This window comes from Labrus mixtus, chromosome 15, assembly GCF_963584025.1.
Source record: "Labrus mixtus chromosome 15, fLabMix1.1, whole genome shotgun sequence".
Lineage (NCBI taxonomy): Eukaryota > Metazoa > Chordata > Actinopteri > Labriformes > Labridae > Labrus > Labrus mixtus.
In genome coordinates this window covers 2,180,918-2,206,709 of record NC_083626.1, presented here as the reverse complement: position 1 = coordinate 2,206,709, position 25,792 = coordinate 2,180,918, and the positions used below count along the sequence as shown (strand labels likewise).

Sequence of the window (25,792 nt, the reverse complement as noted above, 5' to 3'; positions counted from 1 at the left end):
TCCAATGAGCATGGTCATTTGATTATACAACCACTTTACATGTTTAATAGATATTGCTGTTAGATATCTACTGTGGTTTCTAGAAATACACACATTATAAATCAATATAAATTATATCTGAGGTATGTAAAACATTCTCAGGGGTCTGTTTGAACTCTGTTGTCATTCTGAAACTTTAACTTATAAGTGAAATACCATTCCGTTTCATTGTTGTGATTGTGCTACAGTGGAAAGCACTGGATCATCTGGAGAATGCATTGACCTCCTCAGCAGCTCAGAACACAGCCGCCTGTCTGCCATTAGTGGAGAAGTAGTGGACGACTCCTCTTCCTTTCTCTCCCAGAGGTCTAAGCAGCACCCTCCACTTTGTCTGACCTCCAGTATGAGTAAAAATGGCTCACCAGCTGTAACAGGAAGAAAAACAGGTGTCACCCCTCTACCTCCACATCTGGCTAATGTTCAGATACAGGTGGGGTATAAAACTGTGTCCTGATGATGTATGTAGCTTATGTAGTGTATTTGACCAAGATCAAGATTCAAAATGTTCTCAATCGCGACGTTTTTATATTCTTAGCATTTGTAAAGGTTCGAAAAATGTCTTCATGTGTTTAATCATCAGAATGAAAACATAAACTCTACCAGTATTCTAAAGCATACAAAATCAATTTGAATAACTAAAAGCTTTTTGATTTGACATTTTGTATGATATACCATTTGATATCTTTATTGCAGGGTGATGATATCATAATTGGAAAATCTACAGAAGTTTAACACTTTGTTTCCTGATGAAGGTAATATTACATTTGATTTCTATTTCACATATCAATGCTTCTTTTTTGTATAGGAGTTGACCTCTCTGATGACGAAAGTGAAGATGATGAAAGTATTTTCTTAGATTTGGTCCAAAGAAGATTTTAAAAAATATATATCTTCAGCAGATTCATGAAGCTCTACTGTGGTATTGTTCACACCTGTTTTTTTGAATTGATCAATGAACTGTCCCTGTAAGTTGGAAGCTCATGCATGGTTTTCTCAATTACAACAAAAAATTGCCAAATGTATGCCCATGTAAGGGCAAGAGATTGCAGGGCCTCTGCAAATGCAGAAGTCACACAGTATAGAGAAGTAGAGAGACATAGGGAATTAGTCAATTGAAATATCAAAAAAACGCTTACAGGACTCCAAATCCCCCCAAAAATCTGAAGTGGAGGTAGAGTTGCTTGAAGTAGAGGGAAAAAGCCAGACAAACAGAGACTCTGACCAGATCTTCTTCTTATCATTTGATATTAATATGATGTGATGGTACATTTATTCTAATAGCTGCAAATACCATCTTTAAAGTTACTTTATTGTAGGTGTTCTCTTTTCAATATTTATATAAAATTTCACCTCAGAATAAGAAGCAGATTCATTTTTAATAAGTGTGTTTACACATACAAAGAATTTGACTTGTTGTTTGGTACAAAACAATTCGCAAAGTACTAAAACAAAAATCTTTAAGAAGCTTTAAAACAGCAGTGCTCCTGCTGACAGAGAACTTATATAGACTAAGATCAAAATATAAAAAGTGATTAAAACATATATAATAGAATATAAAAATATAAAAACAGTGCTTAGACTTCATCATACATCATATATCTTTAAACAATATGTCAGTTACAAATTAAAATGTGCAAAATTAAGAAAAACACAGTTGTCAATAATGCTGCCCTGGCACATCAACACTTAAGAGCAAACAAGAGTGTTTGTAGATTTAATTCTTAGCTGAGAACAAATCTCAGAGGATAAAACTTTGTGACTGAATGATCTTTTTGAAAAGTGCATAGGGGGATGTTAACAACAAATGTCTTTAAGAATGGTTGCTGAATGAGGCTCAGGTCCTCAAAAGATGTAGTGAAAAATAAATGCATTTTAGACTTTGCTTTTGATATAAGATGTCAGTTTTTTCTGCTATATACACATTTTTCAGATCATGGCCTTTTGTTTTTTATATTCATATGTGGTATTATATTGTTTTATTTGTATCATTAGTATAGTTGTAGTAGTCATAGCAGCCCATATAGTAGGAGTCAGTTGTATTATTATTATTAACATCTAAGGTCTTTAACCCTTAAATGGTTTCTGTATCCTAGGGGATCCAGACATTTGACTGGCTGTGGGGTGGAGGGGCATTAAGTGGGTACACTTAAAATCATCAGAAACACTGAAGGGAGGGTTGGGTCAAGTACTCAGGTCATGTGACTTATTGTTTCAAATAGATACAAAACACTGGCTTAAAATCCCAAATGGCGGTGCAGTGACAAAGACACCGACCTGTTGCTGTATTTTTATGTTTATTATTTGATGGGATTTTATTTCTGAAAATATTTTTTTAAGGAACATTTTATTAGTTCTTAGTCACTCATAAATATTACTCTATACATCATAAACAATATACAGCTGTGAAATATTGATTACTCTTATATGCAAATCATGATTGAAAGATATCAATACATTCTTTATTAAATGTTTTAAAAGCTGGTTCATGAATTTTTAAAAGAAGGCGGGGAAATGTTGAAACTATAACCTAAATGAGCAGTGTATCCAGGGAGATATCAACTCTAAATTGGAGAAAAAGCTCTTATTTTGAAAAACAACAACTGTGTTATTGTAATCCAGATACAATAGAAAACAGTAATTAATACTTAAATTAATACATTTTCCAAAAAACCTATGAATTTCTGCCCATTGAAAATAAAAACAAATTGTTGCTTTAATATTTTGCAGATCATATGTCCACTGGAACTTCCCAGCCTTGTTGAAGATCTTCAGACCAATCAGACTGAGTAAGAAACCCTTGTCTTGTAACAAAGAAGAGAAGAGACAGCTACGTGGGTGAAATGGTTAACAGCTAACAGAGTGAGATATGTACACCCATCTGAGAAAGCACTTTTTTTTTTTTTTTTTGCAATGATGTGCAATATCTGATGGGTTCACTTAAATTAAGCCAATCAACCAAACTAACTGGGTGTTTTTCCAGGTTTAACTGTCTCTCAGGTCAGATTTAGCCCACATGTTCTGAGTCTACGAGATGTGCTGCAATGAGAAACCAATAGTTTTGGTCAAAGGATACATTTAAATAAATGTGTTTTGATGTGTCAGCTTTTCTGTACAGCCTACGGTATTTTTGAAGAATAATAGATTATATTTACTACTGTCATAGAAGTCAGTAACTAAAGTGGAACAATCATACCTGACCAGCGTCTGTATTCAAGAGCAGAGAAACCACTTCAGTCCAGTGATACAGAATGCTTCTCTCTTTGTTTTACACTCATTATTATTCATTAGCTGTCAAAGTGTTGCTGAAGAAGCAGTTTTTTGATTTTTTTTTTCAAACAGGACAACTTTGTTTTGGTTACAAGATGACATGGGAAACATAATGCAGACCAATACACAGTTCAAGTCCAGAGCCTCCCGCTGGCCTTAAGCCCAGCACTAGCTAAACACTCATTTAGCTCAGATAACTATAAATGGATATCTGTGCCAATATGTTCATCTAAAGCGTTTGATGGCGTAGTCAATAATAAATATGGATGTATATAGAAACATACTTTTTTTCTCAGACACTGAAGGATTCTCAATCATTTATTTTTTTTTAACCAGTCTTTAGGCTTGAGTTGTCACTGTGTAAGTGTTTATCTTTTCTAACTTTGTGACTGGAAACTGTTACAATTGTGTTATATTTAATAATTTATGAAAAGGGAGAGACCACTTGCTTGTATGTTTTCACACTTGGATTTGAAAATAGTCCAACTCTTGCATGTACTTTATTGGTTGTACAGGCAAACACCACTAACTGTTATTTAGGGTCGACTAATGGTTCTCCACTTCTTAGTGTTCCAGCTTCTGCTCCTTTATGACAAGCGAAGGAAGGTATTTCTTTTCATTTATTTGATCGATGAGTTATGCCATTCTTGTCATTCTTCTGTGAATTTATTGTCTGTGCAAACAGTGTTCATGATCTTGAATGATCTTGAGGTCAAAGGGTCAATGTGTGTTAAATGTACTTAAAATCCACTCACTTTTATGACACTACTTATACATTTGTTGTTTTGTGTGCTATCATCTTTTCTATTGGTTACTTCCTTACCTTATTAATGTCTTTATTTATTCTGTTATTTTCTTATACAAATACGGGGTCAATGCCATTGTTGTAGTCTTGATTTTTTTCTTGATTTCTTTCTTTCTTGCTTGCTTTCTTTCTGAATATTTCTTTTTCTTATGGAGATGTTTCACTTCAGTGTCCTTCCTCTGAACTCTGTGCAACCTTTGGAGAATGACGAGACAGATTGCAGTAACATACAAACGTGGCATCAGCCTGTGACGATGTTTTACTTTATTCCTCAGAATGACAGCCATTGACGATGTTTACATCAACACACTCTGTTTATCTGTCCTTTAAGTTTATTTAGAAATGTAACAGTGAGTACATACTCTGATAAAATGTCATCATATGTGGATTCTGTTCAACTTGTCAGTTCCTTGCATCTGTTCAACAAATAAGAAAAAAAAAAGTTCATGACCTGTTGGCGATAACTGACATCCTAAAACTGAAGTGTCATCAGTCTGAGCTGAAAGTGAGAAATGTGTTTAGTAGCTTTTTGAATACTTAGCAAAACAAGAAAAACGAATAAAACTGTATAGATTGTTTGGATTTTATAAATGTAATATATCTACTCTATATGTCTGACTCATTTCAATAAAACATTTTGTTACGATTTATAAAGTCATACACCAAATGTTAAAGCCAAATAATAAATACATAATTTATGAACACATTTTTGTTGTCTTCTTTTGTCTTCATTAATCTATTAAATGTAGATCACTTTCATTTGTTGTCATGTGATGTGACAAACTGAACAGAAAGACGTTTAAACTGTTTTTAGGCATTAGTTTTGCTGCAAAAGACCAACTTAAGTAAAAGTTTGATAGTTTGATTCGAGAAGGCCTATTTTTAAGTTAAAAATAACCTTTACTGAAAAGTTCATGGTCAAATTAAAGCAGAAAGAGGAAGAAATTGTGCTGACTAAAAACAGAGTAATGTGTGACGAATAGACGGATGGGGGCGTAACGATCGGGTTTCAGATGCTACAAATATCCCTGAGGAGCAGTAGCTCTGCGGGTCACATTGAAGCTGAAGTGTGGCTTTCTTCTCAAATGTCAAGAGACAAGAACTTTACTGCAGACATGAGTCAAGGTAAGGAAACGAAAACTTATTTTTCTCTGATAATTCAAGACATTGGTCGATATGAAGAACTATTATTTACAACTGAAGACGCAGATTCTCCCAGTGTTACTATTTTCGATGGGTCTCCTGTTGAGTATCAGGTGTGACATGTGACGTTCAGGATATAAAAACACAGTAACGGTATCTGCAAAGAGGAATGTCTTGGTGATTTTTTTTGGGTGTGATATATCATCTGAACAAACTGCGAGGGGGGATGAAAGTTGATTAAATCATTTTGTTTTACTTGATGTTTGGAGAAGTTTTCATTGATGTGATGTGGATTCTGCGCGTTCCCTTCTTTACGCACAGTGTTGGACATTGAGCGCTGCGATCTGGACATTAAGAACAACAGCAGCAGCCACCACACAGACCGATGTGCAGAGGAGCGTTTGATTGTCAGGAGGGGACAGCCCTTCAACGTTATACTACATCTGAAACCCGGGAGCAGAGAGTTCAAACCGGGTGAAACAAACTTCACACTCATAGTTGAAACTGGTAAGCTTCTTGTTTCACTGTGGAGATAAATAGGATGTGGAGTTGTGTACAGTATGTAGGCTATACATCCCCAGTGTGTGAAGAGGATTTATGTTTCTCTCACCTGCTTTTAAATGTAATGCTCCCAACCCTCTCTCTCTTTCTCTAAAGGTCCGTTACCTAGAAAAGAATCAGACACCAAGGCTTCCTTTGGTCTCAGCGAGTCTATAGTAGACACTGAGTGGAGTGCATCTGCCTCTAATGATCCCTCTGGAAACAGAGTGTCTGTATCCATCTGTTCCTCACCCAATGCCCCTATAGGGGTGTATTCCCTAACTCTGGACCAAGAGGGTCAGAAGACCAGTTTAGGAAAGTTCACCCTGCTTTTTAATGCTTGGTGTCACGGTGAGTACATTTAAAAAATATTTCTTAAGATTTTTTTTTATGTCTTGACTTTCTCCATAAACAACTTGTACTTAATTTCTTATACATGATTATTGTGTAAAGTTCATGCACGTCATGTAATGAACATTAAAAAAACCTATATCAAATCATAACTTATATTGCACCACAACCCTCCAACATGTTGGCCTGATTGTATTCAGAAATATACTATTATTAGTATAGTAGATGTTATTATGCTGGTTTAAATGTGTTGGTGCTCTCCATGGACTCACTCACAGGAGATGCTGTTTACATGCGCAGTGAGACAAAGAGGCAGGAGTATGTTTTAGAACAGCATGGGCAAGTCTACAGAGGAACACATAAACGAATCAAAGGGAAACCCTGGAACTTTGGACAGGTAAACTTTATATGTCAAAGAAAAGTGCATTAAACTATTCACACTGAAAAAAATGAAATCTGAATGCTTCTTCACTTATGATTTTTTTAATATCCACTTGTGTTTATCAATCACTGGATTGATTTCTATGAACCCAATAGGAATATAACAAATAAAAATCCATGCAGCTCATCTAGTGTCTCTAATGGTTCCTCTGTTGCCTGTCCATTGTTTGTTTTTCCATCAGTTTGAATCAGGGATCCTGGACATCTGTCTGAAGATTCTTGACGACAACCCAAAATTTGTGTCTGATGCTGACAAGGACTGCTTTGCCAGGAGAAATCCCATCTACGTGACCAGGGTGCTGAGTGCCATGGTGGGCCACGGCTTTATTAAAAAATTGAGGCCAAATGGATTCCATTAAATTAGTTGATGAATAACCATTATGTATTGCAGACAGGGCAATGGGGCTCCTACACTGACAATGGTTGCACAATAACACCCCTCAATATGCCTCTTTGTAGTGCTTCAGTTCTGCAGGGAAACTTCTGTCATTCTTTTGAAGCTTTCTGTTCTCCCTGGGCTACATTTGTGATAGTAACTGCAGGGAAGACTGGAGTTTTGGCTTGGGCAGTATAGATTTAAAGCAGGTGGCCAAGTGCCCTGTAATAAATTAAAGTCTGTCAGTGTGTTTTTACTGCTGTGAGCCAAAATAGCTGATTTCAAAATCCAAGGCTATTTCAATTTAGTATGCATTTACCACCCCAGGTTCGCCCCTTGGCTGTAATGATAACCATGACAGTTATGCACTATATATAGCTTATATGATACGTTTGTCTTGAATCACTATTGTCCTGGAAGTTATTTATTGTCTGTATTTAAGTGTAGCTACGTACATACCAGAAGGTAGGCGGTTTAATCCCCAACATTCCTCCCAATGACAAAACTATCAGGGTATGAATGTGTGTCAGCCTCAGTTCAGTAGTGGGCAGCCTGGCACTTATCATAGTCTCTAACACCAGTTTTTAACAAGTGTGGGTGAATGTGAGACGGGGTGTGTAAAAGCGCTTTGATTGGTCAGAGGGCTAGAAACGTGCTTTATCCATTTACCATTCTCCCATTACAAACTTGTTTACTGTCAATAGTTCTGATCTTTAGATCTAGTTTAATCATGTAAGACGACATTGTCTGTCCACAATGGACTCCTTAATTGTTGATATATTTGAAGCTACCTGTTTTACACAGTCTTTATTTACACTTCCTCTGTTCCTATGGCTCAGAAGGTAGAGCTGGTCTGATTCCCATGTATCCAGTCTGCATGTTGAAGTGTCTTTGGGCAAAATGCTGAAACTTAAAATAGCCACTTGAAGCATATCTATCACTGTATAAGTGTGTCACACACTGTGTGTGTGAATGAGATAAGATCCCTATTGACAGGTTGGCACCTTGCATGGCAGCCTCCAACATCAGTGTTTGAATGTGCGTGTGAATGGGAATATGTGTGTGGCCTGTCATCTTTTACCATTTACTCTCCTAGGATCCACCCCTGAAATATGTTTTTCACATAGAAAGTCAAATATTTCATGTTTGTTGCACTAAGCTTGAAATATATCAGCCATTGTGGCTGGTTAGCTATGTGCTCCACTATTTAACTTCTAAGATCTTCTAACAATGTAAAATTTTGCATAATCGTTCTAATGCTAATGAAAGTTCTGATGAAATCTGACGCTAAAATAATGATTCTTTAGGATACCTGATGGCACAGAGGAATGCTCTTTTGTATTTCTCTTGTTCAATGTTTGTTTGTTTTTTGCTTAATTTATTTTATTTTTGGCAAAATTGCTCAGAATACTTTTACCATAAAAGAGCTGGAGTTAAAAATAAAAAGGAAATCAAAAAACTTGAAACCTTGACAAATTGTTTCGAAATTGTTGTTCCGCTTAGAAAGCATGCAAAAAGAAAATGATAAGTATGCTCATGATTATAAATTTGATTCCCTTTTTCTCTGTTGCCTTACGGGAACCTTTGTCTGTGCCCTCAGATCAACAGTAATGATGACAGAGGGGTGCTGGTTGGAGAGTGGGAAGAGTTTTCCGGCGGGGTTCATCCAGGAATGTGGACTGGCAGTGGGGAAATTTTGCGGAAGTGGGCAGAAAGTGGCCCGGTCCGCTACGGCCAATGTTGGGTGTTTGCTGCTATTGCATGCACAGGTTAGAGCTTCTTTCAAGTTACAACCTCCAGACAAACTTTTCCATCTAAACTTTTAATTTAGAATTTAATCTCAAGGATTAAAAGCCATCTGCCTCGTGTGATATATTAATTGGATGTCTTTATTTCTAGTCCTTGATGACAGACGCTATCTCAAGTGTGCGCTGAAGATAGCAGGCTTGATGAAGTGTGACTCTCCTTTCCTCCTCCAGTGTCCCGTGCCCTGGGAATCCCATGTCGAGTGGTTACTAACTTTGGATCCGCTCACGATTCGGATGCCAACCTGGTGATTGAAAACCTTTATGATGAAAACGGAGAAAGGATTTCTGGAGGTGATTCGGTTTGGTAAGTTATTGAGTTGTAAAACATGCACTGTATGAACGTCTCTTGTTGGCCTCTGCTGAACCAATTTGAATAGTTCCATTTTATTTTTAGTCATTATTTCACTGATTTTAGTTATTTTCCTTTATTTTATTATTTGACAGGAACTTCCATGTTTGGGTGGACAGCTGGATGACTCGTCCTGATTTGGGAACAGAGTTTGATGGGTGGCAAACCAGTGACCCAACCCCGCAGGAGACAAGTGATGGTAACTTGACGTCCTGTTGTTCGTCCTGTTTCCAAAAACTTTTGAAAAGTCCTGTTGTCCAAATGCAGGTCTTACATTTAAGACTTTGAACTGACAATCTTTTGTTGAACTGGCAAAGCAGAAACAAAGCAAAGACAAAATAGTAAAAGAAAGTATGTATGTATTTTGAGCTGTGTATGAAGTCACAAGACTTGACCACAGCGGTTAGTTTCTGTTTCTGGCAGTAGTCTCAGGTGTGGTTTATATGGTGGGAAATGTGTGGTTGGTATGTTCACATGACTTTCCTCGAGACACATATGCATATATGTTATGTGTCAATCTTAAAATGTCCTGCTTTGATAAATACACATTACAAAGTATTGTTTTCTTTTTACAACAGTGTTACTTTAGGTTAAAAAAAGTCTCATACAGCCCGGTGCTCACACAATTTTCAAGACTCCTCCTTTTGGTATTTAGACACTAATTTCAGTAAAGTATCGACTTTCTTTGGCGATGATCTTCCAGCTCAAATCTTTTTTAAACATGAGATGTTTCTTTATTTTATCACTCAAAGTACTTATCTTGAATAGGCCTATGTTCTAAATGTGTCACTTTGTGTGTACAAGCTGGTAAAATGAACCCTGTCTCTGTATGTGTGTTTCTGTCAGGTGTTTTCTGTTGCGGGCCGGCTTCTCTGAGGGCCATAAAGGAGGGAGAGATGACCAAGAAGTATGATGCACCGTTCATTTTTGCTGAGGTGAGCTGTTGGGCAATTTAGCGTAACATTTACAAGAAATAAAATACAGAAATGTACTTCTATTTCATTTAGATGGACATTCAGTTCACTGTGTGCTACATGGTAAATGGACTTGAGCTTGTATAGCGCTTTTCTAGTCTTCTGACTACTCAAAGCACTTTGGCCTGATCCACGCTAAACCATCTTAATGAGACTGATACACTCTGCTTTCTGATATTTTCAGAGATTCTGTGTTTATTTGTAAAGATATCTGCTGTTACAGATTTCTTAAATTGCTTTTGGTGCCTGTTTTCTTCCTGCATACTGACTATTGCCTTAATTGTCTTTCTAATCAGAATGATTTGATGTCATTTCATAATGTGCATGGAGTTAGGTTAATGCAGATGTTGTGGAATTGGTGCAACTGTCAACTGGGGAGTTTGTCCAGTTCAGTGGATCAACTAAGTCTGTTGGAAAATTCATCAGCACCAAGGCTGTGGGCTCAGATGAGCGACATGACATCACACATCAGTATAAGTATCCAGAAGGTACGGCAGAGTCCACATACATTATACACAAAACCACAAAGATTATTACATTTATAAATTGAAGTCTCACTGCATTGCTGTTTGGCCATAAAACTTATCAGGAATGTGTTTTTATGTGTGACTGATGTTCTTCAGGCTCAGAGGATGAGAGGAGAGTGTATGAGAAGGCTCAACACCACAACAAGTTACAGCAGAGAGGAGAAGAGCCAGGGCTCCGTCTTAAGGTGTTTGTTAATTCAATTATTCTAAAACGTACTGAGCTGGAAAGTAGAGCTCCAAAGAGGCACATAGATAGATGATATACATGTAAACGTAACTGGATCAAAAAGTATGCCAGTAAATTCCAATCAGGCAAACTGTGGTTTAAAAAGAGAGGAACTGCAGTCATGTGTTGGAATATACCCATCAGTGGTATGACAGGAACACAAAAGACATGTGATTGTCATGTACGACTGCTAACTGGCACGCAAGCCCCATTTGTGTTTGCAGTGGGGATTTTTTTTAAATGTAACATTTTATCATGTGCCCAGAGAGCCACCTAGCTCTAGTTCACATATAAAATATTTCAATGCATTAATTTTATTTTGAAGAGAAGAATTCATTTTGAAGTTTGTGAATTCCATTAAAAAAATCAACTTATTGTCATTTAAGATCAAACTGGCGGATAACATGATCGTGGGTTCAGACTTCGAGGTGAACGCTGTCCTTACTAACAACTGCATGGATACCAGGACGTGCACCTTCCTGTTCTTTGCACGAGCTGTCGGCTACAACGGACGACAAGGCGAGAGCTGTGGATTTGTTTCAGACAAAGTGGAGGTGCCCTCTGGAGAAGGTCAGTTTGAGCTTGAGAAAAACACTTCACACCACAGTATCTGAGTGGTGAATTTAACAATCTCACATAAACCTCCTTCTACCATGCTGAACCTGCTCTGTGATTATTTAATGACCTACATGTAATATCCAATGTTTTATGTTTTTCAGAGAAACGTCTGTCCCTCAAACTGAAGTATGACAGTTATGGGTCAGTAATCACCTCCGACAGGTTGATCCAGCTGTCAGCCATCACCATCGACAAGAAGACCATCAATTACAATAAGGCTGAGAAAACCATTGTCCTAGATGAGCCAGAGATACAGATCAAGGTGAATGTGGAGACTAACTTACATGAGTAATATAAACTGTGTCAACTTTTTAACCTTTAGTCTTTGACTTGCTTTTTTTCCTACTTATTGTAAATCCAAATTTTTTTGGGGGGCTTTACAGCCATGTCAAAAGAAATGTTTTTAATGATTTTTCTTCATCATCTAATTGACCTGACTGACACTGTGATAGGTTGGTTCAGTAGTTCATAGGCATTATATAATATGTTTACAATATACAGTATACCATCTTTTTCATGATGAAACCTGTTTATCTGCAGCTGGTGGGAGATGTCAAACTGAACCAGTCTGTGACAGCTGAGCTGAGCTTGTTGAACCCTTTACCGGAGACTCTGCAGGACTGCAGCTTTACTGTGGAGGGGGTCGGCCTCACTGACGGCAAACCAATAACAAAGAAGTATGTCAACACCCAACTGTAGATTCAGTTATATCAATTGTATCTTTTCTCCCTTACTATTTTCTACTGTTACGTTCTAATGTGTGAATAATTTCATTACTGTCATTACAGTTTAGCTTCTTATGAAAGATAATGTATTAACTGTAACTAATTGTGATGTAGCTACAAAAGGTACGCCTGCTGAAACTCAAAAGCAGCCTAAATCAAAGAGATCTTTTCCTTTCAACTGTCACACAATGATTCTTATTTCTACTATTTAAAAAACGACTCCTCATTAGGAATAGGAAATGGTTTGTTGATTTGCAGTTATAATCACAGTAAATCTTTAAAGAAAACCTTAACATTAATAATATAAAGCCTGGATGTTTTTCTGCGTTGTTTTGCATAAAGATTGAGACTTTTTTTGGGGCAGATGATGCTTGATGTATATATATAAATATATTTATTTCTTTTTTCAGAATTGGAGCTGTGAGCATCAAACAGGAAGCCAAGGCCAGCATTGAGTTTAAACCCACCACTGCTGGCTCCAGCGTGCTGCTGGTAAACTTTGATAGCATCAAACTGCACAACATCAAGAGCTCCATCAATGTTGTGGTGAAGGAATAAGCCATTACATAACTCTTCACTAACAGTTACTACTACAGTTATTTTGTTGATTAACTGAACCACAGGTGTGATTAGAGACTTGACGGTTTATTTTTAAATGCACTTAGATTTCCATTCAATATTAATATATTTTTACTAGAACATCATGTACTATTTCACTATTTACAGTTAAGTATTTTCATAATTAATGAAACATGTTTACTAAGCAGAATGTGCAGTCTATGAATTACAGTAAGGCCTATTGTTGCTCTGTGCAAAGCTACAATAAGCCCCACATTTTAAATCAATAACATAATATATTTGTATGATCTTATTAATTACTTGAATGATCACAGAACAGTAGATTTGTTATGGAAGCATTGGTCTCTTTTTGTTGGAGACTTTTTTTTATTTGTGATCAAAACAAATTATTTCCTAACAAAAAAACTAAAATGTTTTAATGAAAATGTTGAGCCTTGGTGTTATTTGTGGTCTTGGGATGTGCTTCTGTTAATCCTGCTTTTTTTACATAGCTCCCTCCAACAAGTATGAAACTATTATTTTATTATGAAAGGGAAATGTCTCCATCCACAAACTGATCTCATACAAACTGATGTGTAACAATCAGTCTGCTGGGGATTAAACTCAGAGTCCTGTGGACTATGAGATGTTAATATCTGAATATTAATCACTCCCATGTACAAAAAAAGGGATTTCTGGATGATCTATCCTCTTTTGTTTTTGACTTAAATTGTCTATCATTGTCTATCCTTTCTGAAAAATCCAGCAAAGTTTTTTTTATTTGTGGGTATTTGATAGTAAAATGTATAAAGTGGGATGTTTCATGAAAGCTCATATTGAAAGATTTTAAATGATCTGGCTCTAACTTTGACCCTGATGCCCCATACTGAAAGTTGTATCCTCTATAGACTTCCATTGGATGTAAGGCCACAAAATAATTTAACTCGATGATTTTACAAACTTTAAATTACTTTACCTTTGGACAGATCATCCAAATCTTCTTTCTCAAAGAATCTCTCCTTGTTTCTGACGTTTCAGTGCCTCATAGTTTCTCTTACTTTTCTTTTACAAAAACAAAACCTCTTTTTGGTTGAATTGTACTCATGTTTGATATTTTCTTGTGGATTTATCTATTTTATTTGAAGGCATTTCACCATATTTAAAAGTGTGCAGTTGATATCAGACAGGAAATTATTAAATGAAATGGGCCATGACATGCCACAAAGATTCCTGATCAGACATGACTCAGGTATATTGCTTCTATTTGGACATCATACACCCCTGGACCACCAGTGTGGCCCATGTTAATGAATTTATCACTTAGATGTTTACTTATCACAGTTTTAGTTTGGGGACATAGTTTGTCTTAAATATTGAGTACTCAGTGGACTTTATTAGCCAACAAGTAAAAAAAGAAGAAAAACACACACTTGAAGTCTTGAAGGTTAAAACTGTTAAAGACTGTAAATTTCTCTTCTTTTCTGTTCTTTGTAAGTTTTTATACCCTGTGTTCAATTGTAGGGTCAAAGGTCATAGAGGTTTGAAAACAGTCCCTTTACACAAAGCTGTCACAAACTGAAAACCTTTGTAATCACTGGAAACGATAACAGTATTTTCATGCATTGAAACATTTATTTACAGCACAGTGCAGCTCATGTCAGGTGGATATTTTTTACTCCACTTCATCGATCTCCTCATCGGAGAACTGAAGGGAGAGACGAGGAGCAGCATAATCCTCCATGTTGGGGAGTCCGTGCACCATGCAGCAGCTCAGAGCACTGCAGGAAATCTCCATGTCACAAGTGTTAGACCACTGACCCTTTTCAAAGTCATAGTTTTCAACATCATTGATAGTGGTGAAGCCGTTGAAGCCCCCGACCACAAAAATGTGGTCATCAATCACTTCAATGCCGAAGTTACTGCGAGGGTTCAGCATGGAGGGCAGAGAGTGCCAGGTGTTGGTGAGGGAGTTATAGGCCTCAGCAGTTTCCAGACGGCTGGTTCCATTAAAACCACCAACCTGTAAGAGAAGACATCAGTATTGATTTATCTTTAAATTGTTTTTTTTTCAATCTCATTTTATACTCAGGATCCTTGTAAAGAAGGGCCATGACCTCTAAATTAGTTTTTGGAGTATTTAGGATAAAAAGTAGAACATTATTAAAGTAAAACTGTTAATTGTTGTTGTTTTAAGGCAATATTTATATTTATCTAACAATTTTCCTGGGGAATTTCACACTACTGCTTACATTTTTTGTGTCTTTGTGCTGCAGAGTGTCATGTGTTATGTAAGTATCAAGAGTATATCCTTACTGCAAAAACGTGGTTCGCATATGCGATGACCCCAACTCCACTGCGCCTGAATCCCATGGGGGCTATCAGTGTCCACTGGTCGGTCTCTGGGTTGTAATATTCAGCTGATGACAGGCACTCGGACCCATTAAAGCCACCACAAACGTACACCTGGTTCAATAAGAAAGCGATTAAATAAGTGAGTAAGATGTAATAAGTAATCACTCCTCTCAGTACAGCCGAGAAGAAAAAGATGGTCATACGTTTTTAGAACATTATTTTTGACTTTGAATGTTGGCATGTGATCACTTACTGACAGCAAAATCTAAAAAATGAACTTGACTTATTAGGTTAAGTTTTATCAACTTTGTGTTGTACTTAAGCTAAGCTCAAATTATCAAAAAGTCAAACTACAAGTATGCAGCATCTACCACAGAGCTATCTCAGTTATTCCAAGAGTATTTGAGTTCCACCAACCTTGCCATTAAGGGTTGTGCAGCTGGCATCACTTCTCTGATCATGCATGGATGCAATTAAAGTCCACTGGTTGGTACAGGGCTCATAGCGCTCTGCAGTTTCCAGACGCTCAAGTCCATCATAACCTCCAATGGCATAAATGCACCCGTCCAGCACTGTTATGCTGACATAGCAGCGCTTTGAGTGCATTGGTGCGACCTCTTGCCAGGTGCGTGTGATCAGGTCAAACCTGGTCATTGTGCTGAAATGCACAACTCCATCAAAGCCACCTACACAGTAAAGTGATCCATTGAGGAAGACTGCACCATGGTAGGCCCTGGGGTCATCAGAATCGTTGGGTATGTTGGCCCAGCAGTCAGCGCGGATATCATACGCCTGGATATCATTAGTGGGGCCTCCAGCGCTCCATCCTCCAACAACCAACATGATGGAAGACGGCAGTCGTGGCTGGGCCAAAGGGTTACTGGAAATCAAGTCAATGAAGCTCCTTGTCCCCTGGTCAAGAATGGTCTCCATGGTCTTGTTGAGAATTGCTTGACACTCTTCACTTGCTTTCACTAGTTCGTTGGTAGTTACACGTTCTAAGATGTATTGTCCATTTATCAAAGCCAGCCTGACCTGTAACAAATGATGTAATCAAATAGTCAGAGAAGCATCCTAACCAATACTTCATTATTGCTAATAAGATCAGTCATCAAATATATATTGTACACGATTTTAAAAAAGATTAGAGTTTTAAAAAAAGTATAAAAATTCAATAAATCTATAGGGCTCTACAGAGCCCCAAAAAGCTTACTGTATGTAGGAAAAAAATACTGTAAATCAGTGCACAGTCTTGTAATCCATGCCCTCGGCTTTGTTACTTGTATTATTATTATTTTTTCTTGAGCCTTCCGGGCCATACTATGTATGTGGACTATGTTCTGTTGCACATCAACAGTAATTATTGTGGCAGATGGGACATAACTCATTCTTCACTTACCTTTGACAGAAGCAGAAAGATGTATCCTCTGCGTTCCTCAGGGGCGTGGGTGATCCAGTGAATGATGGACTCAAACACCACCTTCTCCTTCTTCACATTGAGATGATCATTCTCAATAATCTGAGCTAGTTCCTGTGCAGAGATCTGCAGGAACTCTTCTGACGAGGCAGCGACCTCCTCAAAGTGATTCAGAATGAAGACGGAGGCCTTTTGTTTCAGCTCAGGGTTGTAGTAGATATCTGCAAACCACCAGATGCCGATGCAGTTTTCTGGGGTAAGCTGATTCTCCAGTTGGTCACTGCAGGCCTGAATGATTCCCCTCACATTAAACTGGTCTGCTGCTATGAACAGCTCTCGGATGTTCTCTTGTGTCACATAAACACAGCCGGTGTAGGCAAACTCAACGATGAGCTTCATCATGTCAGATGAAATGTTGGGAATGTCAAAGACCCGACTGTCTGGGGTGGACCAGTGAGTAAAAAGAGCTCTGTGGGCCAGAAAGGAGGCAAAGGAAGACATTTGAAATGAAGTGGTTGATATATTCCCGTAGTATTCACACTTTATAAAACAACTGAACAATAAATCTAAAGCCCTTATTGCAGATGTTGCTGACTTAAAATGCAATGCCAAACAGAAAACAAAAGGAAATACATTGTACAGTAACTGCAACCAGCCACTTCACCAATCTACATATTTTTAAATTGTCATTACCCAGAAATCCTGTAAGATCTTTGTAATTTGAAAATGTTATTCATTTTATAATCATTAAACAATTTGTCTTCAAACATTTAAGTTCATGTTGAACCTTTGAAGCTTTCAAGAAGATCATGAAATCATTTGAAAAAGTTACATCTACATTTTGATTTCACCAGCTCTCCATTAAGTGTCACTCATCAACATTTGGTTTCATTGCAGTTTGTTACCTCCTCAGAGCTTGTTTTTTTTCTTATTCAAACATTGGAAATCCCTCATTAATCCCTGAAAACTCAGTTTACCTGAAGTATGGGCTGCAGTTGCAGAGGATGACCTTGTGCACAGGAAATTCAATATTGTCCACTCTGATAATGGCATCACAAAGTTCCTGCCCTAACCGGAGCTCATTAAACACTGAGCTGGAGTTTAGCATATTTTCACTCATCTTTACTCTTTTGTCTGATAACTTGCTCTCTTAATATGCCAGGAGGTTTCTCTGCTGACTACCAAGAAGTATCTGTAGATATGAGTCCCCTCTCAGGCCACTGAAGGGTTCTAAAATGGACCATTATGAAGTCATAAGGACGTGTCACAACCAGCAGCCAAAATTCTAAAATAAACATTCTATAGAAAATAATTATCAAGTTTGTCATCAGTTACCAGGGATTTTTTTCCCCTAGAATGTTAATTAGTATGAGTAGATAAAGTTTTAATACAGTCAATTATGTTTAAGTTACTTTCCGGGCTGATTTCTCAAATAATGACAAACTTAAAGATGCTGCTACATCCTGTGTAGCTGCTGACCAGTAGATTCACAATGCTGATCTTATACAATCATTATGGTGAATATCCAGTTAGATTTGCACATGGATCAGCCTCTTTTGCCCTCTACAGGCTCAAATTCGACCAGAAATAGAAGAAATAATAGATGCATATTGCTGAGCAGGCTGACCGATTATTGTTTCCAGTGAATTATGGCAACGAGGATAAAAAATGAAAAAAAGAATATTCAAAAATAAAATCATGTTTCTACTCAGATAACTTGACAAAGACTCAGTTTAGTTGTATGCGTAGACACAACCCTGTATTATAGAGGTTTTTATACTGCATCAGAGTGCTTGGACTTTCAGTTTAGACTGTCTTTTCTTCAAAATAATCAGGACAGTTATTTATTTATTAACTATATATGTCACGGTTAAAAGATGAGACCCAAGAACTAATAACCTACATTTATTAAGTGACGTATTTTCCTTTATAGTGTTAAGTTATCAATATCCAGTATATATTCATTTTCATGCTACAATGACTATAAATGTTTTTTTACACGTTTCTTTAGTTTTCCTGTTTAAAGACCATGGATTTTCTAAATATAAGGTTTAGACACTAAGACCTTTTTTGGCAACTTACCATTCAAAGCATCTACAAGTTTTTCACAGGTGGTGGAACAGTCTGGATTCAGTTATAATATATCTTCATAACCTACATAAAAATACAATCCTTTCACCACTTAAAACAGCTAGTGTACACTAGTCATATGCAAGGGAGGATTACCGCACAGGCCTACTGGGCCCAGGGGCCCCTAAACCAGAGCTTCTATGTGAAGTCGCTGTTACTTTTAATGTTGCATAGTCGAAGGGCTCAGTAATTCATGTCAATAGCACGGTCCAAAAAGTCCTACCAAAAATATTAAAGGAATAGCCTGAATATAAGCATACTCAACTATAAGGGAAGAAATTCAAAAAGCAAGCGCAAAATGATAGTAAGCAATTATAGGAGGGGGGGCCCAGGGCCCCAATATCTCATAATCAGGCGTCTATGATCATATGGGCCTATTTGTACATTTTGGAAAAGTCTGCAATAAGTGTGACTTTAGAGGTTAAAAAAAAAGGAAGCAGAAGACACATTTTTGTTTTTTAACTTTGTTTTTTTATTTTTATACCCAATACTAGGGCAGGATCAGCTAAGAAAAAAAGAAAAAAAAAAAGTTAAAAGGGACAATGACAGAGCGGGGGCCAAACCTTGAAGCAACCTACGACTGCCGCTCAACTGATGGAGAGAATTCTGGGATTTTGAAGGATTCAATCTTGGCCCTCGTTCTCCTTGACACACATGTGCACAATACATAAAGGTCACACTTGACATTTCATGGGTATAAAAGTGACCAATACGATTCATGATGGCCTAGCTTCTTAGCTATATCTTGTTGTTGGCTTGCTAGTATTTTTAGAGACCTAACATTACAAGGGTCCTAACATTTTAAATTGCATTTAAAAATTACAACTACTGAGCAACACAATCAGTTACTTGTAAGTTAACCTAGGTGTATGGACCTAACTACAACAAGGTGAACTGTTGTTGAATAATAGTAGCGGCAAATGGCTGTATTGCCTCATTGCTATGGGTTGTGCGTGTTTAAAAAATTTGAAAAAGTTACATCTTCCTTTTTTTTGCCAAATAAATGGACCATAAGCTGGATCTAGATCTTCTTATGGCATATTGTAATTGTCCACAACAATCCACACAAAATGAAAGCTCCTTGTAGTTGCTTCAAGACCAGGCAGTTTATTGGAAAATAAACTTTTTTTTTTTTAATGTCCTAAAACTTCCAGGATTTACTTTGGAAAACTCAAACCTTGTCTGGTACACACATGTAAGAATAATTAGCCACATGTTTTTTTTAAAGGAAATTTGTCTAAATAAAAACATGAAACAAGTTAGTCCGCAAGAACAAGAAAACCAAGGCCTATGGACTTTAAACTAAGGGGTGCTAATGTTCAACAAAACCTCTTTAATGACCTTTTTTATGAAGTGTTAGTGAAATGTACTGGCACATTACACTCACATCCAAGCCACTTTTCAGACTGAGTCCATAAAAAAGCCTAATTGAAAGCCATCTTTGCTTGTTAAATCCAAACATACCACACAGAAATACACAGTGATTGACGTGTTCTGAAAACCAACATTTACCTCTGTCATAGTTAGGTTTCTTTAACCCCACTGATCATCCATGAACATTGACATTTTCAGGATTTAAAAATGAAAGCAAACAGGAAACTAAATCTTTCCCAGCTGGTGGAGTGGAATCCTTGTCAATTGAGCAATTGCTGGAAAAATCCAAGCTGACAGAGTCTCTGTTCTCCTCTGCAGAGTGTTTTGATTCGCCACACGTTTCTTTGAATGTCACTTCTTCCCTCTTGTCCTGCAGGTTTGACCACATGTGTCCTCTGGCTGGAAACACAGCTAACAGTATTTTCGAGAATCAAACATGTTGCTGATTTTGGTGCGTGGTGGGGGGAGCACAGGGGGGTACTTTGCCTTGTCATAGACGTCTCAGTCGGTGGAGAACAAGTCTCCAGCAGAGGGGAGTGGTGCAAGACCCCCGGTCACGTTGGGCAGGAGGGACAGGTCAGGGAGGCTCTGGATGTGGGACTTCAGCTCTTTCCTCACCATGGTAACCCTTGCCAATTTCTGCTTATACTCCTGCAGAGAAAAAGATGACACAGAACCAATATGAAAGATTACTTATTTATACATTACAGTTGTCCTTCAATGTCTTTGACTTCACCTTACTGACATGTTTGAGATGCATATGGAAAATAAAATATTTGATTGCATCACAATTAGATTTTTTTTTTTTTAAATACTTTATTAATCCCTGAGGTCAATTCTGGTCAAGTGACATGCTTCTCACACACAGGCCCAAATCACACACACATGCACAAATAGGACCTGTGGACAGCATTAGTGGAGTGATGTCAGAGTGGGGCTTCTACACACTGCTACGTAAGGACACAATAGAGCAGTTGGGGGTTTTGTGTCTGGCTCAATGGCACCTCGGCAGTGCTTTGGGAAGTGCCCTGGCACCTGTCCAGCTACCTGATCAACTTCCTTCTTTTGGTTTGGGACCCTCTGGTTCCCAACCCAAGTCCCTACGGACTGAGCTACTGCCGCCGCCATGAGTTATTTATTTGTGTTGTTTTGCCTAAATCTATTTGATCTTATCACACCAATCAAAGTAAGTTCTTACAGCTTAAAACATATATAGGCAGGACACACAAGACCTCAGATGTTCAGATAAGTTGTAATAAATCAAGATCTAACAACTGGGAGTGCACCAATCATATCCTGTTTTAAAAGAAAACTGATCAAACTACAAAACGCAGAGTTGGTAAAAGGTGATCCAGAAACCTGTGATAGATGTGGGAGTATGCATCATTTTTCCTCGTCACATGTATCTGGACCTTTTCCCTATTCACACATTTCCCTACCTAACTTGATTAAGGTCAGGTCAATCACAGTAATTGATACACCTTTTGATTTGTGCCAGTTGATAAAAAGGTTCTTGAAAATGAACCAACATACATGAAGTTCAGGAGTATTTTGCCTTTTTGATGCAAGACAAGACTTGTGATGGTTGTTTACAATGTCTAGTATTATAATCACTCGATGTTCTGACTTGTGACTATCATATTAAATCTTACATTCATGATATCTGTTGTAATATGTCGAGTAAATAGTATCAGCATAGTCATACCTGGAGCTCGCCTGGGTGTGAGTCTGAACAGACAACACTACTGTATTTAATGTCAATAACATTGTACCTAGCTTAATCTGTTACTTCACTGATCATTCTTCTAATAAGGCATTGTTTATTTTGATTTCATCAACCACTTAATAATCTATGATATGCTTTATGTTTTTGAAATTTCACTTACATTTTGAAAACATATTTATCTTATCTAATTATTTCCGCAAATAATGGTATCAGAAAAAGTGACTTAACACATGTTGTTCATGAGAGCGGAAACAGGTTCAGACTGAGATGAGAAGTATCTGGTTCACTGTTTATCGTTTGTTATTTTTGTGTGTGCAGTGCCTTGCCTCTAGTTTCTTCTCTCTCTCCGACAGTGCCTCCCGCTGGCTGCCGATGTATTCAGTGAGCATGCGAGCCAGCTGCCTACGGTCCTCCAGCTCTGCGGCCAGTCGACCATTGTATTCGGCCAACAGCAAACAGGCTTCATCCACAGTCTTCGACAGCTTGTCTGCTGCATCCTTGTCTAGATCGGGCATCAAAATCGGTTGTTCAAATGATATTACATTTGTTTTTTTTATATTCTTTGAGCATCATTGCTTATATGCATTCACTTTGAGTTGAAAATCTAATTACTTTCTTTCATTTAGTAGTGTCTACTTTGCCCTACATTGGTCAACATGTATCGTTTTATAACTTGTGCTTAAGGTTTTTTTGCAAATGAAATTGTTATAATTACTTAAGCTTGGACTCAATCATGTACAAAATTTTACTATAAAACTGATCAAATATATGATACAGGTAGACTGTAGCAAATATACACAGGTTCAAAAGTTTTATATATGTTTGCTTACATCATATCATCAACTTGCTTTTATCTGCTTTCATTACCAGAAAAAATGAAATCTAACTATGGATTACATAGACTTCTGATCAAGCTTAGAACTCAGACCTTACCAGTGATTTTCTCGAGCAAGGAAACGTCTTGGACTTCCTGTGGCAGGGAGGCAATCTTCTGACGAACTGCTGCATCTCCTGATGCAGCGTTCTCCAAGTCCTGCAGGGCCTTCACAAGCTCCTCCGTCTGAAACAGGATGAACAGAGGAGGACAGTTAACAGGCACCGAGGAGGAGTGTGGAAACCATTCAGCATGGAGAGCAAACATTGAGTTTGTGTGAGCAAGGTAGAGAAGAAGGGAGAGGAACAAGTGCAAGGAGAAAGGACAACAGTGAAGAAAACAAAGTGATATCAACTTCATTGTGTTCCTCTTACCAGCTGCGTTGCCGAGATGTCTGTGGTGTGAGGAGAGCTGTGGCTTCTGTAGTCATCATCTTCATCATCTTCCTCTTCCTGAACCTTCTGATAGCTTCGTTTCACAGGCTTCTTCTCTTCTATAAGGCCAGGTTTAGAAATCAACATTTTATCAATGTCACTAATTAAGATGAGGTAAGAGCATTCAAAACAACCTCTTCACAAAATGATGATTTTTATAGATTAGCAGATTTTTTTAAATAAAACTTTTCAAGGTTTTTTATTCCAATTTTAAATTATTCTTAAAAAATTAATATTTTTCTATTTTGTAGAAGTAGAGGGGAACTGACAAAAAATTAGCTTAAAGGGCTGATCAACCCTTAATTACACCTTTGACAAAAGAAGTAGTTTGACCTGTGGAAAGCTCAGTTATCTGAACTGACAACGTTTTATGTGCCATATGGATGGATTTAAAATATGAGGAGGGAGTGGATTGATTCATAAGTCCTTACAGGGTTAATTAAATTAATAAACTGAATGTTAATGTTCGACTCATGTATACATAAAGTATCTGTATCCTTTTAAGAGAAGCTGGCCCTGTTCTCTTGTGTAGCCTGAGGTGATCTCACCTGAAGGCCTGGGACTGTTGGAGTCTTCTATGGCCAGTTTGAGCTGCTGAATGAAGTCTGCTCTATAGAGGCTCCTCTCCTTCCAGATGTTCAGCAGTCTTTCCATTGGCTTTTTACAGCTCTCTTCAGCCTCCCTAGGATCAACAGAAAAGTATAGCGGAAGAAGAGAGGAATGCAAAAATAAAATCAGTGACCAACAGCTGAAAAACATTTCCATAAGAACAGTTTGGATTATTTCATAACTGTATATTGCATGTTTATTCTGAAGTTTTTTCTTCTTATAGGGCTACATACAGTATGTTCTCTCAAAATGTAATTTGAGAGAGGAAGACAAGCCTAAGGACAAATAAGTCAATATTTATTTTCAGGTTCTGATTTGGGTGGATGAAAGAAATTTCAACTCATTTTTTATCATGATAGTTTTGATACATCCACCTTTTTAAGAACTTCTGGTGTTTCTTTTCAGTTTCATAACAACATAACTTGAAAATTCAGCTATCATAGCAATAGCTAATGTTTATGAGTGGTTGTGTGTGCCACAAACCAACACACACACACACATTTAAAAATGCACACAGCGCTCCTACTACACACATTATAATCACGTAACGTTCACCTGGCAACATGGGAGCAGGCATCAACGAGAACAGTCTCAAAGTCTTTTGCAAACTCGGGTCCTTTCTTCTTGCTGTTCTGGATGACATCGTTTGCCAGATACAGAAACGTCAGCTTCCTGCTGGTTTTGGCTGGAGGACAGAAAAGTCATATTGAAATATTCATACCGGAAAAAAAAAAGGTCACTTGTGCACAATATCATCATTCTGTGATGGTCAATGCACTGCTCAAGATACCACTTTATTCTGCTTCAGATACTCATTTGACACATTTCCCACTATGTTTCACCTCTCAACCAGAAGGTCGAGGGTTTGATTCCCAGCTGAGCAACATGTCCGATGTGTCCTTGGGCAAGACTCTTAACCCCACATTGCTCCCACTGCTTCGGTGGTGGTGTATGAATGGATTAGTGTTGTACTTACTTTCTGATTTAAATGTTCAAACCTCATTGTCAATGCTTTTTTAAACATTTCGTGTACCAATAATAAAAACTAAGGCATGTCACACTTCAAAGTTTAACAGTTTGTTGTTGCCTCCTTTCTTTAGGAGCTTCAACAAAAATACCTTTGATCACAATTTTCTTTAAAAACTATTTAAATCTATTATATTCACATAGGTAGTTCTTGCATGTTGGGATTTAATATGCTAAGTCAATTTCCCATCCTTGTTGATAAGGGTTTTTAAACTTGTTCAGACAAAACAATAAACATTGTTTATCTTGGATAAATTTAGCATATAGAGCTGGCACACTATAAAACTTGTCTTATAACACTTTACAGTAATTCAAAAACAGTATTACAAGTTTTAGACAGTTGTATAATCGAATGAATAAAGTTAGTAACAATTGGTCAAAGATCAGCACACATATAAAAGGCTTTGCAGTAGCAGGTCTTACATTTCTTCAGCTCTCTGTGCCACACTTTGACGATGAGGGCTGAGTGTTTGCGGTGGTGGATGATCCACAGGGACAGAGTCTGGACACTCTGCTGCGAGCTGCTCAGCTCAGTCAGCTTCTTTTCCAGGGCAGACTCCGAGAAGGACGACATGCCAGTATACTGCTCCTAAACCGACCTGCTCCTAAACCGACCTGACCCTGAACAGAACTGACTCTGAACAGAACTGACTCTGAACAGAACTGACTCTAAACAGAACTGACTCTAAACAGAACTGACTCTGAACAGAACTGACTCTAAACAGAACTGACTCTAAACAGAACTGACTCTGAACAGAACTGACTCTAAACAGAACTGACTCTAAACAGAACTGACCCTGAACAGAACTGACTCTAAACAGAACTGACCCTAAACCGAACTGACCCTGAACAGAACTGACCCTAAACCGACCTGCTCCTAAACAGAACTGACCCTGAACAGAACTGACTCTGAACAGAACTGACTCTGAACAGAACTGACTCTAAACAGAACTGACTCTGAACAGAACTGACTCTAAACAGAACTGACTCTGAACAGAACTGACTCTGAACAGAACTGACTCTGAACAGAACTGACTCTGAACAGAACTGACTCTAAACAGAACTGACTCTGAACAGAACTGACTCTGAACAGAACTGACCCT

General features: G+C 37.7%; 4 protein-coding genes across 4 annotated transcripts in view; 2 read left to right on the top strand and 2 right to left on the bottom strand.

The window, feature by feature from the left end:
• Positions 1–4,817, top strand: part of LOC132989462 (uncharacterized) — a 29,885-nt gene extending 25,068 nt beyond the window's left edge. Inside the window, exons 23-25 of the mRNA XM_061057117.1 lie at positions 228–469; positions 733–791; positions 2,767–4,817. Coding sequence (XP_060913100.1) covers positions 228–469; positions 733–771 — 281 coding nt within the window. The 3' untranslated portion in view covers positions 772–791; positions 2,767–4,817. The remainder of the gene's footprint in view (positions 1–227; positions 470–732; positions 792–2,766) is intronic.
• Positions 4,818–5,088: 271 nt separating this feature from the next.
• LOC132989786 (protein-glutamine gamma-glutamyltransferase 2-like) lies at positions 5,089–13,193 on the top strand. The gene is made up of 15 exons (XM_061057628.1): positions 5,089–5,236; positions 5,576–5,761; positions 5,912–6,145; positions 6,424–6,542; positions 6,769–6,897; positions 8,563–8,731; positions 8,942–9,074; positions 9,215–9,318; positions 9,966–10,054; positions 10,428–10,581; positions 10,717–10,805; positions 11,233–11,416; positions 11,566–11,726; positions 12,005–12,141; positions 12,600–13,193. Exons 1-15 carry the CDS (start codon positions 5,125–5,127, stop codon positions 12,745–12,747), a joined length of 2,148 nt encoding a protein of 715 aa, XP_060913611.1. The 5' UTR covers positions 5,089–5,124; the 3' UTR covers positions 12,748–13,193.
• A 1,210-nt stretch (positions 13,194–14,403) lies between these two features.
• On the bottom strand, positions 14,404–17,645 carry LOC132990174 (kelch-like protein 10). The gene is made up of 5 exons (XM_061058294.1): positions 17,494–17,645; positions 16,499–16,985; positions 15,517–16,134; positions 15,061–15,210; positions 14,404–14,767 (listed from the first exon to the last, which is right to left on the bottom strand). Exons 1-5 carry the CDS (start codon positions 17,634–17,636, stop codon positions 14,420–14,422), a joined length of 1,746 nt encoding a protein of 581 aa, XP_060914277.1. The 5' UTR covers positions 17,637–17,645; the 3' UTR covers positions 14,404–14,419.
• A 1,449-nt stretch (positions 17,646–19,094) lies between these two features.
• On the bottom strand, positions 19,095–25,753 carry rprd1b (regulation of nuclear pre-mRNA domain containing 1B). Its single transcript, XM_061057131.1, has 7 exons — positions 25,561–25,753; positions 25,113–25,272; positions 24,219–24,348; positions 23,603–23,736; positions 22,995–23,113; positions 22,680–22,806; positions 19,095–22,248 (listed from the first exon to the last, which is right to left on the bottom strand). The coding sequence occupies exons 2-7, from the start codon at positions 25,261–25,263 to the stop codon at positions 22,037–22,039; spliced, it is 873 nt and encodes a 290-aa protein (XP_060913114.1). The 5' UTR covers positions 25,264–25,272; positions 25,561–25,753; the 3' UTR covers positions 19,095–22,036.
• Positions 25,754–25,792: the final 39 nt, after the last annotated feature.

What these genes read in the sequence shown, in the direction of transcription:
- rprd1b (XM_061057131.1), bottom strand. Translation starts at nt 25,263, where the DNA reads ATGTCGTCCTTCTCGGAGTCTGCCCTGGAAAAGAAGCTGACTGAGCTG. An exon ending in GCCTGCTCCCATGTTGCCAG is followed by an intron (nt 23,737 to 24,218) that starts GTGAACGTTACG and finishes TGTTGATCCTAG; the next exon opens with GGAGGCTGAAGAGAGCTGTA. An exon ending in ACATCTCGGCAACGCAGCTG is followed by an intron (nt 22,807 to 22,994) that starts GTAAGAGGAACA and finishes ATCCTGTTTCAG; the next exon opens with ACGGAGGAGCTTGTGAAGGC.
- LOC132989786 (XM_061057628.1), top strand. Translation starts at nt 5,125, where the DNA reads ATGCTACAAATATCCCTGAGGAGCAGTAGCTCTGCGGGTCACATTGAA. An exon ending in TTTTAATGCTTGGTGTCACG is followed by an intron (nt 6,146 to 6,423) that starts GTGAGTACATTT and finishes ACTCACTCACAG; the next exon opens with GAGATGCTGTTTACATGCGC. An exon ending in TCTGGAGGTGATTCGGTTTG is followed by an intron (nt 9,075 to 9,214) that starts GTAAGTTATTGA and finishes ATTATTTGACAG; the next exon opens with GAACTTCCATGTTTGGGTGG.
- LOC132990174 (XM_061058294.1), bottom strand. Translation starts at nt 17,636, where the DNA reads ATGAGTGAAAATATGCTAAACTCCAGCTCAGTGTTTAATGAGCTCCGG. An exon ending in TCTTTCTGCTTCTGTCAAAG is followed by an intron (nt 16,135 to 16,498) that starts GTAAGTGAAGAA and finishes CATTTGTTACAG; the next exon opens with GTCAGGCTGGCTTTGATAAA. An exon ending in GCACAACCCTTAATGGCAAG is followed by an intron (nt 15,211 to 15,516) that starts GTTGGTGGAACT and finishes TTATTGAACCAG; the next exon opens with GTGTACGTTTGTGGTGGCTT.